Source organism: Bubalus bubalis, chromosome 6 (assembly GCF_019923935.1).
Source record: "Bubalus bubalis isolate 160015118507 breed Murrah chromosome 6, NDDB_SH_1, whole genome shotgun sequence".
Taxonomy (NCBI): Eukaryota; Metazoa; Chordata; class Mammalia; order Artiodactyla; family Bovidae; genus Bubalus; species Bubalus bubalis.
Genome location: NC_059162.1, coordinates 29,863,567 through 29,878,927, shown reverse-complemented (window position 1 = coordinate 29,878,927; position 15,361 = coordinate 29,863,567). Strand labels below are relative to the sequence as shown.

The 15,361-nt window shown below is 38.5% G+C and overlaps 1 protein-coding gene and 1 long non-coding RNA gene across 6 annotated transcripts in view; one reads left to right on the top strand and one right to left on the bottom strand.

Moving 5' to 3' along the window:
* MAGI3 (membrane associated guanylate kinase, WW and PDZ domain containing 3) overlaps window positions 1-9,892 on the top strand; it is a 262,326-nt gene extending 252,434 nt beyond the window's left edge. For 2 of the 5 annotated variants that reach the window (XM_025289418.2, XM_025289417.2), the window contains exons 20-21: window positions 5,254-5,392; window positions 6,917-9,892. In XM_025289418.2, the coding sequence (XP_025145203.2) occupies window positions 5,254-5,392; window positions 6,917-8,013 (1,236 nt within the window). In that variant the 3' untranslated portion in view covers window positions 8,014-9,892. Of the gene's footprint in view, window positions 1-5,253; window positions 5,393-6,205 lie in introns of all 5 variants that reach the window. The other 3 variants (XM_044944528.2, XM_044944527.2, XM_025289420.2) reach the window with 2 other exon arrangements.
* Window positions 5,576-12,824, bottom strand: LOC123334013. Its single transcript, XR_006551724.2, has 5 exons — window positions 11,613-12,824; window positions 10,982-11,156; window positions 7,904-8,014; window positions 7,181-7,317; window positions 5,576-7,093 (listed from the first exon to the last, which is right to left on the bottom strand). It is a non-coding gene; the product is annotated as an uncharacterized LOC123334013 (long non-coding RNA).
* Window positions 12,825-15,361: the final 2,537 nt, after the last annotated feature.

The following is a 15,361-nucleotide window of genomic DNA, read 5'->3' as shown; positions in this document are numbered from 1 at the left end:
AAAATTTCATAGACTAGGTGGCATTGGACAGTTTGAGAGGATTTTAATAGGGAGAGAGTAAGAAGACATTCCAGGCTGAAGAAATTAGCAAAAGGAAGGAAGTACACGTCGTATACAGAGGACTGCAAGTGGCCAAGTTTACCGAGAGGCTATTTAGAATATACACAGGGGAGCAGAAGAAAATGGGAATATGAAAGTAGATTAGTCACCAATATGTAGGCCCAAGACACTGGAAAGTCACAGGTTTTTAACACCAGAGTTCCTTTCAGAGCAATACACTGATAAAATCAGTCTCTGGGAGTGTTGGAAGGATGAGGGGATAGCTTAGCTAAGTTTAGGCGTCCAGTCGTGGTGGTGGGCGTGTAGCTTGGATGGTAATACTGCGTTGGCCAGAATGTTCTGGTTTTTCTGTAACATCTCACAGCAAAACACAAGCAAACTTTTTGGCTGACCCAATACTTTGGATAGAAGTTAAATGATGCTTGTGGGATCAACTGTTAATGAAGAAAAGACCAGTTTAGATGACTGACAAGTATTACACGAGTGAAGGATGAAGGAAAAGAAAGAGTCAAGGATGGCTTAGAGGCTTCACCCTGTCTGTACTGTAAGAAAACCATCAGGGAGGCCAGTGGGAGAAAGACTGATAATGTACTAAGCTGTAGTCATGTTGAAGGACCAGCCGGTTAAGCAGGTGTAAATATTTACCTGGCAATTAGGACAAGAGGTAAAGTTCCAGGTTGTTATTTCCCAGACAGAAGGGATGACTGACACCTTTTCCATGGGTGAGTTCACTAAAGGAGAGGATTTGGAGAGTTGTGGGCTGGGGCAGGACTCTGTGTAAGGCCTGTCATTAGTGAACTAGAGAAGGTAGAAAAGACAAGGAGAGTGAGAATGCAGAGCAGCAGAAGCAGAGCTGGAGGGTATTGATGGCAATGAGAGGGCTGATGGCCAGAGTCTTAGTGTGGCCAAAGCTGAGCTGCTGACTCAACGCAGTTCACTTTCTTCTGTGTGTTAGTCACGCAGTTGTGTCTGACTCTTTGCAACTCTGTGGACTAATAGCCCACCAGGCCCTTCTGTCTGTGGAATTCTCCAGGCAAGAATACTGGAGTGGGTTGCCGTTTCCTTCTTCAGGGGAGCTTTCCGACCCAGGAATCAAACCTGGGTCACCTGCATTGCAAGCAGATGCTTTACCATCTTAGCTACTGGGAAGCCCTAGCATCTGACTTTCTTATAGAGACAGTTTAATAAAGTGGGGAGAACATGGTTTGGAAATCAGACAGGACAAGGATCAAACTCTAGTTCTGCCACCTTACAGCTGTGCATAGTTGGGTAACATCTCTGAACCTCAGTTTCCTAACCTGCAAAATGTAGATCTACATGTGAAATACATGGCCCAAGCAAACTTCTTTAAAGTTTTAAGTAACAGCAGTTTGAGGCACTGTTTATGGGGATGGCATGTTTGTTTCTGGTTTTCTTCATCATTTTTCTCCTCAACTCCCTGCCTTTTTAAAAATAAGCATTTAGTTGTTTAAATCTGGAGTTTTTTTTAAAAAAACCTCCCATTGTATATTATATCACAATTCAATTAAGCCAAAAACTAGGATATAATTGAAATATTGGTTTCAACTCAGATACAGCAATCTCACTAAATAAAAGGCAAGCAAGGAGGCCTTCAAGGATTCAAAGTCTACCTCTAAAACATGTTATTCTTTATAATGAACAGAAGCTTTAGAATTCTGCGATTAAGTCAGCTTTAATATAAAAAGCTCTGAAATTTGAAAACAAAAGAAAACAAGCTATTACCGCTATACCTGGGTTTATTCTGAACTCTAATAGGTCAGCTCTGCAGAGAATTATTTTTCTGGCTACTAAATTATCAAAATCTTGACTTGGTGTAAGGATGACGGGAGCCTTGTTGTAAAGGACAGCTTACTCGGGTGACCACTTCCCCAAAGGATGTGCGTTTACCTCCAGCTGACACTGGCGCGTGGAGCCACCCGGGCATCCTGCCTGCCCTCCCCTCTGGCCTCTCACCTCTTCCCCTGCATCGTTTCTGTTAGGCTGACACTGTGCTTTGTATCCTGTGCCTATTATTCCAGTATCTTCAGCACCCGAGGCAGTGCCTTGAACACTGATAGTAGACGCGCCAGACATATTTACTGAAAGCATAGAATGCAGAGTTTATATTTCTAGATAATGAGAGAATTTCTTTAATATTTAACTCCCAGGACCTATCACTGGGTAGATAGGACTTACACTGTTTGCTTGTTCCTTCATAAAGTTTAATAGTGTAATTCCCTAAAACAAGAAACTGTTAACTCTTGATACAGATGGAAAGATGTTGAGAGGATCTGTAAATTTTGTGAGTCTTCAGCTGGTCCTTAAACCTTATTAAGATTTCAAGAGAATAAAAAAGGTTCTGGGCTAAGGGAATGAGAAATAACTGAATGGGAAAAGTTCATATTAGGGAATAGATGGAAATATTTAACATAGAACAGAAACAGATTTAGATAATGTTATCTTCCAGACCACATGTTTTCACTTGTATTAGTTTTAGTCTCACAGAAACTGTGAGGTAGGTGGCATTACCCCCACTTGCAGAGATTAAAACTGAGGCTCAGGGAGACTAAGTCACAGCCACAGGGGACCCAGGCCTGCTGTCGCTCAGCCGGGTCCGTGGGCCTTCGTGTCAGGCCACGGCTCAGGTCGTTGGACTCAATTTCTTTGGGAGGCATACAGTTTCTTAATGGGTTGCAAGATAATGTAAGCAATCTGTTAAAAATATTTTGTCATTTTAATACATTTTAGTGGATGTTTTAAAAATTGCAAGACTGCCTTAAAGTGGCTTAGTAAAGAACACTTTTTTTCCTATCCTAATTTTTTCCTCTCTTCATTTCTCTCTTCTCTCCTCTCCTGTATCCCCCACAATTCTATTTTTCAATAGTACAAAAACCTGACCTTGAATTTTTTTATCAACAGGTGTATTCCTCACTTTTTATATTCTTATCATGTTAAAATATTTTTAAGTAACAAACTTATAAGAATGGTTACATTTCTCTCCCAAACATGTGATTTTTCTGTCCTTAGCTTTGTATAGTCCAGTTTAGAACTTTCCCCCTTGTGAGGGCCTCCTCTGTTACCCTAATTTAAACACAGATGACATCTGGTGGCAAAGCTGTTCAATTACAAGTTTTATAGCAGTTTACTTATGCTGAAAGAATAAGGAATATGCAGGTTTGGACAGAGAATTTAACCCAAAGAATATAATTGAAACTAATTATAACCTCAATCATGTTTTTACAAGATGTACCCAAAGCATGCGCCAAATAGTATCTACTTTTAATTTTCATTTCCCTAATTATCAGAGGAATTATTTCCCTAATTATCTGGTGTTAATTCATCATCTGTGTTTCCTCATGAAAATGACTTTTCTCTAATCACTTATTAAAGGAAATCTGGGCACAGACTTTTTCACTTATATACCTATTCTGGATCTAAGAATTTTATGAATTATGTTTATTACTTTTCTTCATCCTATTATGCTTATTATTATCTTTCTTTGGCTGGCTTTTTTTTTGGATTTTTTTTCTACTTTGTATGTTAAATCCATGTGTCTTGTGAGATCTTCCATTTATCATTTTTTTTTATAAATTGCAATAAAACTATTCTATAGTCTTATTTGAGAATTTTTTGCATTGTATAGAATGGACTGCAGTCTACAGTTAAATCTTCCTCATCCTAATATGCTTTAAATCTTTTTTTTTTAATCAAAAAATAGATCACTTGAAAATTAACGTTTGTGCTTGTTGTATAACCATGTTTTTATCTCATTAAATCCTCCCCAAAACCCCAGGAGGGAGGGAGGTACAAATGTTATCCCCACCTAACAGAGAGGAACATAAGACCACTCTGCTAGGACGAGGTGGAGCCAGAAGTGAACCACAGACATTATAAGGCCTCCAAACCCAGCTTCTAAGTCACTGTGCTCTGCCCCAGCTGTGGATACAGAGCTGTCCTACCCACCTTTGTTATTTAATCACTGTCTCCTCTTCTGTTATTTCTGCATTGTTTTAGTCAGCTCTTGGAAATATTTGAATTGCTTTTTGGAATTTCAGTAATTGTCCATTGTTCAGATTTTCTGTTTTGAGACCAGTACCCTTCAGTTGCTTGTCACCTTGAAATAAGTTTAAAATCGACTGTATTTTAAAATCATTACCATCATTGTCTTTAAGCGGGTCCTTTGAAAAAGTTATACTTCAGTCATTTGTACTTTTCCTTTTCAAATAACTACAGACATTTCTAGTAAATAGCAATGGTACTGGAGGCATTTTATGCTGATCTGAGCTTTTGTTTTCTAGGGAAATCCCGGTACATGGAAGTCATTTAGTGTAAGCCAGCAATTGGTTTTAAATAAGTATTCATAGTAGGATGAATTTCTCCAAGATGAATTTTCTTAATCTAGAAACGTGTCATTTATGTAATGCCTCATATGTGTACAGGGCGTAGTGGCAACACCAAGGAAGGAGTGGGCAGTTCTCCCTGGAGGCCGGGAGAGGCTTCCAAGATGAGAAGCCACCTTCCTAGGTTTTAGGATCTTCAGCTAAAGTTGGACCTTCACAGGCAGATTAATCAGAGGTAGCTCTGTGGGACCATGTGGGTCAGTCTTCACCTCTCCTACCACTTAAGCTTTGGTTGAAAACTTGGAATTTGATTCTTGATTTCAAGATGCCCAGATCCTGCTTACTAGGCATATAAACTTTCATTTTGTAAATAAAACCAGACATTGTCTCTTCCTGTTGCTACCACCTGTCCAACTCCTCAACTCTAGCATTACAGCACCATGCACAAGTTAAATATTTTACAAATGAGAGCTCTTCAGCAGAGTTGGGTGGCTCTAGGGATGACAGACGGAGAAGGCGATGGCACCCCACTCCAGTACTCTTGCCTGGAAAATCCCATGGACGGAGGAGCCTGGTGGGCTGCAGTCCATGGGGTCGCTAAGAGTTGGAGACGACTGAGCGACTTCACTTTCACTTTTCACTTTCATGCAGTGGAGAAGGAAATGGCAACCCACTCCAGTGTTCTTGCCTGGAGAATCCCAGGGACGGGGGAGCCTGGTGGGCTACCGTCTATGGGGTCACACAGGGTCGGACACGACTGAAGCGACTTAGCAGCAGCAGCAGGGATGACAGAACAGGAGTGAAGGAAGATGTATCATTTCATTTGTTGTTTCTGTGAATATTTCCTGCCTAGGTTGGTGACCAGATTGTTGAAATCAATGGGGAACCTACACAAGGCATCACACATACCAGAGCAATTGAGCTCATTCAGGCTGGTGGAAATAAAGTTCTTCTTCTGTTGAGGCCAGGAACTGGCTTGATACCTGACCATGGTAAGTAAAGTAGCTTGCCTGTATATAAGAGGGTGTCAGGGAGGGGGCAGCAGAAGGAAAAAAAAAACTATTTGGAAGGGACAGATATTTTACTACTAATAGCTAATTCAGAGGTAACCACAAGAACCATCTAAAGTTAGTTACATAGCATAGTTACTATAAATTATAATATTACAAAATAAGTGACTTCATACAGGACTTTTATTACAACAGAATATATGTTAAGCTACTTTCAACAGAAAACATAGTTGCTTTTGCAGAGAAATGTGCCTGGAGAAAATAAGAACATGAGAGGCAAAGGATTTTAATGTCATGAAAAACATTTAAAATCTCTTCAAATGTTACTTTTTTCCTTATAGTAAGATGAGTTTCTTTCTTAAGGAACAGAGTAAGAACCTTGGGCTTTTCTGGTCATTTGTCAAAAATAAGTTACCTATAGCGGTACCTGGAGACCAAGATTTGGACCTGGGACCATTTCTGTAGTCCTGTACTGATATTAAACTTCCCTGGATTCACTGTGTGTTTCTGAAATATCACAGTATTAGAAAATCACCCTTTTCCAGCTGAGTGCACTAGTTTATAGTACCACACCACTGGTCCTTGTCCCGTCTAGCTTCCTTCCTTCCCCCCATAGAACTTTTGTGGGTTAAGTGTAGACATCATCTCCTGTAGTCCCCTTCCAGTCTGTAATTCTCTGACTGTATTACCTTCCATCATCTGCTTGTAAATCATACATCCCCAGTGACATCTTTGCTAACTGCGCTGTGATGTATTTTTTTACACAGTCCTAGGCTTTTTCTCTTCCTTCTTCAGGTTTGGCTCCTTCCGGTCTGTGCTCCTACGTGAAACCTGAGCAACATTAAGGCTTTCAGGGCTTTTCTTGGTCTTTCCTTAAAAAGATTTGGTAAATTTGCATGTCTTGTAAATCACTTCCTTCTTTTTTTTTTTTTTTTTAATTAAAAATGATGCTATTAAATACATCTACTTCTATCTTCTGCACTTTTCAGTTTCCTTTTGACATTAAATTTAACAGCTTAATGCAAGAGAATTATTTACAAATGCCCATGAACTCCATTCTGGTTACCATGGTTTGGTTTCCTTTATTAGTGGATTTTGGCAAATCTTTAAGCTATATCCATCAATAATAGCTAAATTAGTAAGCTGCTTGGACCAGATAATTTGGTCCAATTTTATTAGTTATTTCTTTTAAGCTTTTTATTGGGCTTTTACTACTTATAAAGAATTTACACATCATATATTATTGTACTTATGAAAAGTAATTAGAAAAACGAATGCTCTTACTTTATATATATATATATATAAAAGAAACAACCTACCTTTCATGTACAACTACAGTTGTCTGTATACATCTGCCATTTATAGAGAGAGATATACATGAACTTTATAAAATAGTCGGTTTAAGCAGTCAGTAAAATTCAAATGGATATCAAAGTTCAAAACTTAATTGTTCCTATTTATAGTTCTAAAATTTAATAATGTTCTTCTCAAAAATCACTTTTTTAGGTGATTGGGATATTAATAACCCTACATCTTCCAATGTGATTTATGATGAACAGTCACCATGTCATCCATCTTCGCACTCTGCTTCCATATTTGAAGAGTCTCATGTGCCAGTAACTGAAGAATCATTGATGAGAGTTCAGATATGTGAAAAGGCAGAAGAATTAAAGGACACTGTGCCTGAAAAGAAAAGCACTTTAAATGAAAATCAGTCTGATATAAAACATAAGTCTCTTCTTCATAAAAATGTGAATAAAAGGGACCCACCCAACAGTCATGGGCACGGTGAGAAGAAAAATCTCTTGAAAGCAGAAAACGGGATCACACCAAGAGGCAGGTCTGCTAGTCCCAAGAAGTCAGCCAGTCAATATCTGGAAGAACATGCAGGAAAGATTGCCAGTCCTCTAAAAAATGACCCCAAAAGAAGACTCAGAGATCGCTCACTCAGCCCCAGGAAAGGCGAGAATAAAAGCAGTCAGCTCGGCGTCGCGACAGCTTCTGGACAGGATCATTGTGGAAAAAGCAGGGGACGGTCTTCAAGCCCAAAGAAGCAGCAAAAAACCGAAGGCAGCAAAGACCAGTCAAATGCGAGTCAAAGAGCAGGCGGCCATGCTAGCGACAGTGCTGAGCAGAGCTCAGATGCAAAAGAAAGATCAGGTGTTTTCGGGAGAGACACAAATCTGAGTCAGCCTGGAAGAAACAGAACCAGGTCTCCAGAGAAAAAAAGCAAGCGAGTGGATGAAAGGTCTCTTCCATCCAAAAAGACTAACAATGTTACTAGTAGGGCAATACCAGAAAATGAAAAAGGCAAGAAAGCAACCTCCGGACAGATGACTTCTAATAAAGATAAAACAGGAGAAAATGTCAGAATATCAGAGAAGAAGCCAAAGCAGGAACCTGACGAAAGAATGGCTTTAAGCAAAACGGAAGATCACAAAAGAAAAGAACTTGAGGTGGCTGACAAAAACAAAGAGAGCGGAGGGTTCAAACCTGAAAGTGGTTCTCCCGCTAAGAAAACACCAATAACTCCAGGGCCCTGGAAGGTACCAAGTGCAAGCAGAGCCGCAGGCGCCACTGGCGTGGCGGAGAAGCGGCTGTGACCTTTAGTGTAAAACAAAGAAAAACAAGTTGCAATCTTTTCTTAGAAAAAAGGCAGCATTTCCCCCCACCCCCACCAAAATCTTTTTTTTCCAGAAATTCTGAAGCACATATAAGGACATTTTAATTTGAGCATCAGGTTACCTAGGCTGCATGAAGGGCCTGTAGGATTGCTAAGAGCCCACTGTCCCCCTTTGCGCTCAGGAGGAGCTGAATCCCAGTGCTCATAGGACACGCCCTGCTCAGGACACCCAGCTCGTCCTCATGAGTGTCTGAACAAATGACATGTTGACATTCATAACGTGGTTACAACTCATTTTATATTTGTGCCAAGTTATCTACTGTATCATGTCTACTTTATCCTTCTCACTCAGCTATTTCCACAGTAATGAAAAAAGTAGGCTTGGCTCGGAAGTTGATATTCTCAATAGCATGTTGCATGTTTACAGACAGAAATATTTGAGCCCTTGCAGAAGAAGAGATTGTTAACTCATTATTAAAGATGGCAGTTACCTTTCCTAACAGCTACTGATGATGTCCCCGTTTAAAAATAAAACTCCCAAATATCACTACTGGAAAGAAAAAAAAAATGTAGTCAAATACTGACTTTCTTATGATTTTGTTTATTGTAATTCGGCTGGGTAAGGCATTTAAATAACTGTTAAAGATGTTTGTTACAGATGAATGTTCAAATGAGAAAGTACTTAAGAGTTCACCTCCTGCTGTGTCATCCAACCCTAACTGATCACCCATCTCAGTTCACCCTTCTATTTGTTACTTTATTATGAAACCACCAAGGGGCATGTGGAAATATCACTTATTGCTATTTGAAATTTCTGAAATCTAAATTTGTGTTTCTGGATATTTTGATTGAACTATTAATGCTAAGTCATTTAGTCATTAATACATACTATATATTTGAAGAGAGACTTAAATCACAAAACCAGGTTCACAGTCCATTGCCAGATGAAGGACCATCTGGCAGCAGCTGTCTGAGTTCAGGTGTGTAGAAGCAGAACTTACCTGAGACTAGCTCAGCAACTGAGGACAGACGTGGTGGTAGACATTACGAGATCTTATTTAATTTCTAGCTATATTAACTTATTTAAAAACAGGACAGTAAACATCTGCTTAGCTTGTACAAATTTTCAGAATTCTTTTTTAAGGTCTAAAGATGCTTATTGGAAGGTGGTTAACAGTTTTTAGCTCCATAAAACAGATCCGGGTTTTTCAGCCCCCAAAACTAGCATTCGGTAGCATCTATAAATAAAGGAACATTCTCAGAATAAAACCATTTTCTGGAGTATTTGAACGCTGTTGTTCTGTCACCCTCGGTTCATCTTGTTATTGTGAAACACATCATGTTCAGGTCCTTCCCTCTCAGAATCTGACTGTGAAATTCTTTTAATATAACAACCGAAGCCCCTGTAGATAAGACATTCTTCCCAGAGTGAGATTTTTTTGAAACCCCCTTTTCATCCAGAACTATATTTACCTACCTATTGTAACTACTTGAATAGAGACAAATTAGAAGGCTTGATAAATGCTAAGAATTTAGTACCACAGAAATGATTTATTTTCCCTATAGTCCACAATTAGTGATAAAAATCCTATTTTTATTGTTAACTGTGACATAACTTTGACGTCATCTGTTGTCAGTTTGATGTGGCTCTTTCCTCTCTAAGTAACCGGTCACTGTACTGATTCTGTACTGACTTAGCAATGTGGCCTTGGAATGCTAAGCAAAATATGGATGTACTGGTTGTAAATGTTTATATATTGTACAGTACCTTTATATATACACTTGAGGTTCTGATTAGAGAAAGAGATCTGTAAATCGCTCGTTATTTTTTATATAGATATTAAAAAAAACAAAAATCAGTTCATGACTTGCATTTCTTTTTACTGTTTTTCTGCTTGTGGAGCTAGTTCTCATCATGGTCTGAGTCCTCAGATTTTTATCCTTGTGAGTAACAAACATTCAAAGTCCTACAATCAGGCAGACTCTTACAGTGATGACTTTACCTGTCTAGTTATACTTTTATCTATAAATACATTTAAAGTTTAAAATTAGTTTGAGTTGAATATCATTATACCTACTTCATATCTTACATTGTAAGGAAAATAGTTTTGTGTAAATAATTTGTTAGCCTGCCCCCAATCCTTTCTTACACTGTCAGGGAGAGAAAAGTACTTATGTTATTAGAAATTATTAGACATTTCTAATGGATATAGCAATGTAAGTCCAGTTACCACAAATGCTATTTCATCAGGTTGTGTGGCATTTCACAGTATTTTTTAAATCATTTTGTTTACTACAGGTTGTACTTACTTATACAGTGAGGTGTTTTTACTTGACTTCACTGAAATTCTTGATATGAATAATGCCTAAAACCTAGTTTAAGACCATGGTTAACTGAATACTCTTGAAGAGAAAAATCAATTCCTGAACCTACCATTACATCAATTCATATTGAAAACAAACCCTAAACCTCTGGCTTCCAAGCTCCATCATGGAGATGTGTGTCTTAGCGAAGCCCACAGAGTGGCACCAAAATCATTTTGTTGTTTTAGTGAACTGACCACAACAGCAAAAATGTTCTGGGATGCATCACATTGTCCTCCTAGAGAAATCAGTAACAGCCTGTAATATTGTTGTCTTCTAACTCACATCAAATTTTTGGGATCAAGTAGCCTCTGCACAGAGTCAACTCCTGTGTCCAAGACTTCTGAAATAGAAAAGCATGTGATTTTTTTTATTTCTACATGAGCACATCTTGATCATTTCCTTTTTAAATAGTCAAGATGTTTTTAAATAGTCAGATGTTTTCATGTAGAAAAAGTCAAATGCTTTTCAACATGGACTAATGAAGAGTTTCATGATTACTGTGTCCAACATTCAAAGAGAATGGGGTTTTAAGAAAGCAAGGAATACCCAAATTAAACTGTGTGACAGTCTTAACTACTGACCTCCACAGAGACGTGCTTAGGCTGAAGCCTGGTCCAGAGTGAGCTCCGAGAACTAGGAACACTGGTGTAAACAGACTTCAGTCACAAAATGTGATGATTCAGTCTGGCATGAAGAATTCATCAGAGCAACTTCTAACATCATCCTGGCATGCTCCAGTGATGAGAACTGCTTGTACTTTTAAACAATAACAGATTTACTTATTTAGGCAGCTCTTTATTTTTCATGCTATTAAGGTTTATCAGCAGTACAATGACTGGTTTAAAGCACAGCATAATTATGACATCAACTCTATAATCTTTGCTTCAGTTAATTGAATTCGTTTTAAGATATTCACTAACTTGGATATGTTTTCAATGTTTCTGTGCAAGTAGAACCTTAAGTGTAAGAGGAGTATGAAGACTTATGAAGAGTAGAATTTTTCTGCTAAAGAACTCTGAACCTTTCTTATATATACATTAAAAACACAAAAACATAGCCAGGTGCTTTAATTTAGTCTGAACCTATATTTTTCCAAAGAATCTTGTGGTTATTTGTCTATTATACAAGTTTGTACTAAAGCCAAGCGAACTATTAGTGAAAACACAAGTCAAGAGGCTTATTTTGTCCTTAACACAAAACAGTAATCGTTACCTTGGGTAGTACCTTATTACAGCATATAGGCTCAGGATGTACTGCAGGAAAGGTATGGGATTATTGCACATTTGTGAAATTCAAACTTCATTATTCAAGATGCACACCAATAACTGCAAGAAGCAAAGGATTACTTTAAATGACCAAACTAGTCAATACCTGTATAGACGAGATTAAGTTTAACGAATTTTGTTGTTCAGTCGTGTCTGACTCTGACCCTGTGGACTGCAGCACGCCCAGCCTCCCTGTCCCTCACCATCTCCTGGAGTTTACTTCTTGATAATGAATATACTTCCTGATAATCCCAAGTCATACACTGTATTTGGAGAGTTAGACCCATTTGCCCCATTATAGAGTGTGTACATCTAAAACATTTCTAAAATGAATTTTATTAATTTGAAAGAGAGTTGTTTGTAGAGTGCACAGGTTCGCTAACCTCTAGACGCGTGCTTAGTCATTTTAGTTGTGACCAACCTTTTGTGACCCTACAGACTGTAGTCCACCAAGCTCCTCTGTCCATGGAATTTTCCAGACAAGAATACTGGAGTGGGTTTCTATGCCCTCCTCCAGGGGATTTTCCTGACTCAGGGATCAAACCAACATCTCTTCTGTCTCCTGCATTGGCAGGTGGGTTCTTGACCAGTAGCACCACCTGGGAAGCCCTACCTCTAGATACAATGAACCAAAAACAGACCTGCCCATACCTTTACTTTGTAGGACATCCTAGTATTTAGAATTTTTCTACTTGTCTCTGAAAGTCAAGAAAACCATACCCCAATTAAGAAAGTATTTGGTTATTCAACTTTTCAAAGTGGTTATATTATACATGAAGCATAATGTACATATTTAGGAAGTTTGAAGTTATACCTCCATGGCAATTTTAGGAGACAGACTCTTTCCCAAAACAACAAATTATAAAAGTAAGTGAACAGGTATTTTTCTTATCCATCTATGGTTATTACTGTTTCAATCAAAGGTATGAATGGCATAATCTTTTTCTGTTTTTACATCTCGGTTTAATTTCTCAGTAACAGGTAAATGCTAAAGTATTACTGCTTTTGGTGGATCAAAAGTCCAAGTTTCTAGAAATTACCATATAGGAATAAATGAAGCACAAAGAGTACAACTCTTCCATCCTAACACACACAAAAAAAACAAAAACTGCATAAATGGTAAATTACTTGAAGTCTATTCATTCTACACATTTACATTATATACCTATTATGGAGTCAGGTACTCTCCTGCATTCTGGGGACAGCTGCAGTCCATGGGGTCACTGAGGGTCGGACACAACTGAGCGACTTCACTTTCACTTTTCACTTTCATGCATTGGAGAAGGAAATGGCAACCCACTCCAGTGTTCTTGCTTGGAGAATCCCAGGGATGGAGGAGCCTGGTGGGCTTCCGTCTATGGGGTCACACAGAGTCGGACACGACTGAAGCGACTTAGCAGCAGCAGAACAGCTAGAATTAGCAAGCAGAGTACCAGAGAGAAGAAAGCTGCATAGAGAGGAGAGAGCTCAAAAAAATGTGCTGCGAGTTCAAGTCTTCAGGTGAGTATGCATCAAGGACATACTCAACAGGGAAGGACCACCAAAAAGAATCAGGCCAAAAATTCTTGAGCTGGGAATAGTTCATGTTCAAATAGTTCAGTCAAACAGAGAAAACCCCATCATGAAGAGGGCATCATGTAGAGTGCTCAGAAAAATATTGCATCAGTTGTGGAAAAAAGTAGCACCAGGTTTAAGGCTGCTCTGGCCCTCCTAACAAAAGCTTAAAAGCAAGCCTTAAAATGATCAAACTATTTGAATAATTTAACTATATTCTAAAACAAAGCTCAAGAATAAAGAAGGCACACACACAAAACCCCAACACCCAACAATGTAAAATTCACATCCAATAAGAAATTACTAAGCATGTAAAGAAGCAGGAAAATGACCCAAAATGAGAAAAATAAATCAATTTTAAAAAACCACAGAATGACATAGATGATAGCTGTTTTAATGTTCTTATTTACTATTTCTATTATAAATGTTATGAAAGCAATGTAGAGAAAAGAAAGAGCATGTTAAAGACAGACATAAAAGATATAAAAACAAAAGAGCAGTATCAAACTTCTGCAGACAAAATACACTATGTAGGATTAACAGCAAAATTAGATTATTGAAGGCACAGCAACAGAAACTATCCAAAATTGAAGACAGGAAACTGGGACATTGTATAGAGCATCAGTAAGCTGCAGGACAACCTCAAGCAGCCTGACACATCTGTAAGGTGGAATCTCAGAAGCAGGTGGGAGAATGGGGTGCAGAAACATTTTAATAACACAGCAACCCAGCCTGGTGTTCTGTGATGACCTGGAGGGGTAGAGGGAGGGAAGGGAGGCTCAGGAGGGAAGGGATATACATATATGACTGATTCACAGTTATATAGCAGAAACCAACATAAAATTGTAAAGCAATTTTCCACCAATTAAAAAATAAATTTTTCTAAAACAACAGCTAAAAATTTCCCAAATTTTATGAAAACTATAAATCAAGAGGCCCAGTAAGTGCAACAAATCCTAAGCACACACACACACTCACACACAGAAACTACAGCAATACACATTATAACAGCACAAATTCAATGAAAAAGATAAAAACCTTAAAAGTAGCCAGAGTTTAAAAAAGAGACATTATACACAGAAGAACAAAGATGAGAATGACAACGGACTTCTTGTCAGAAGCAATGCAACTCAGGAGGCAGCAGACTAACAACATTTCTAAAACTGGAATTTTATGCCCAGCAAAAATCTTTCAAACAGAAAGATTCAAAAATATTTCTCAACAAGGAAGGCCTATATACCTTGCTAAAAAGATTTCAGATTTTTACCTTCAAAGAAATACTAAGCCATTGGTAGATTCTAAATGATGAGACTAGCATTTCAAAAAATACACATGAGTTTTTGAGATGAATAGGTGGGTATGGGAAAGAGGGATGCCATGTATATTTAAGAGCAGAAAAGCAGAATCCTGTTCAAAAACAGAAGATATTAACTTAGATGGGGGCGGTAAAAATGGGGATGGAAAAGAATGGACTGATTAGAAAAACATCTAAAAGATAATTATTCAAAGACTTGGTGACTGGATGTGAGGTATGAGAAAGGCAAGAGTCAAAAATGATTCCCAGGACTTCCCTGGTGGTCCAGTGGTTAAGAATCCACCTTCCAATGTACGGGATGTGGTTTTGATCCCTGGTCAGGGAACTAAGAACCCAAATGCCATGGGGCAACTAAGCCCTTGCACGGAAACTACCGAGCCCATGTGCTCTAGAGACCACATGCCACAACGAGACAGCCTGCAAGCGGCAACTGGGGAAAACCACACACCGCGACCAGAGGAAGCTGGAGCACTTCAGTGAAGAGCCTGTGTGCCACCATGAGGGCCCAGTGCAGATAAAAAGTGATTTTCAAGGTTCTGACATGAGCAAGTACACATACAGAAAAAATTGCCCACCTGAAAAATCACTTAAACCAATTACAAACCCTCAAAACCATAACTGAAACAACTCACTGGAGTAAACAATTCTAAATACTGCATTTAAGCTAAAGAATTCAATGTGTAAAAATTTCAAATAAAAACAATGGTGTTTTTGTAGGTGAAAAAAGATAAAGGCATCCACTTTCTTCACCTGAAATCTGCACGGAGCTGCTCAATCCTGGCTTCGAGATAATTGTTCTTATTCCTTATGATTTCTGAGTCACCTGT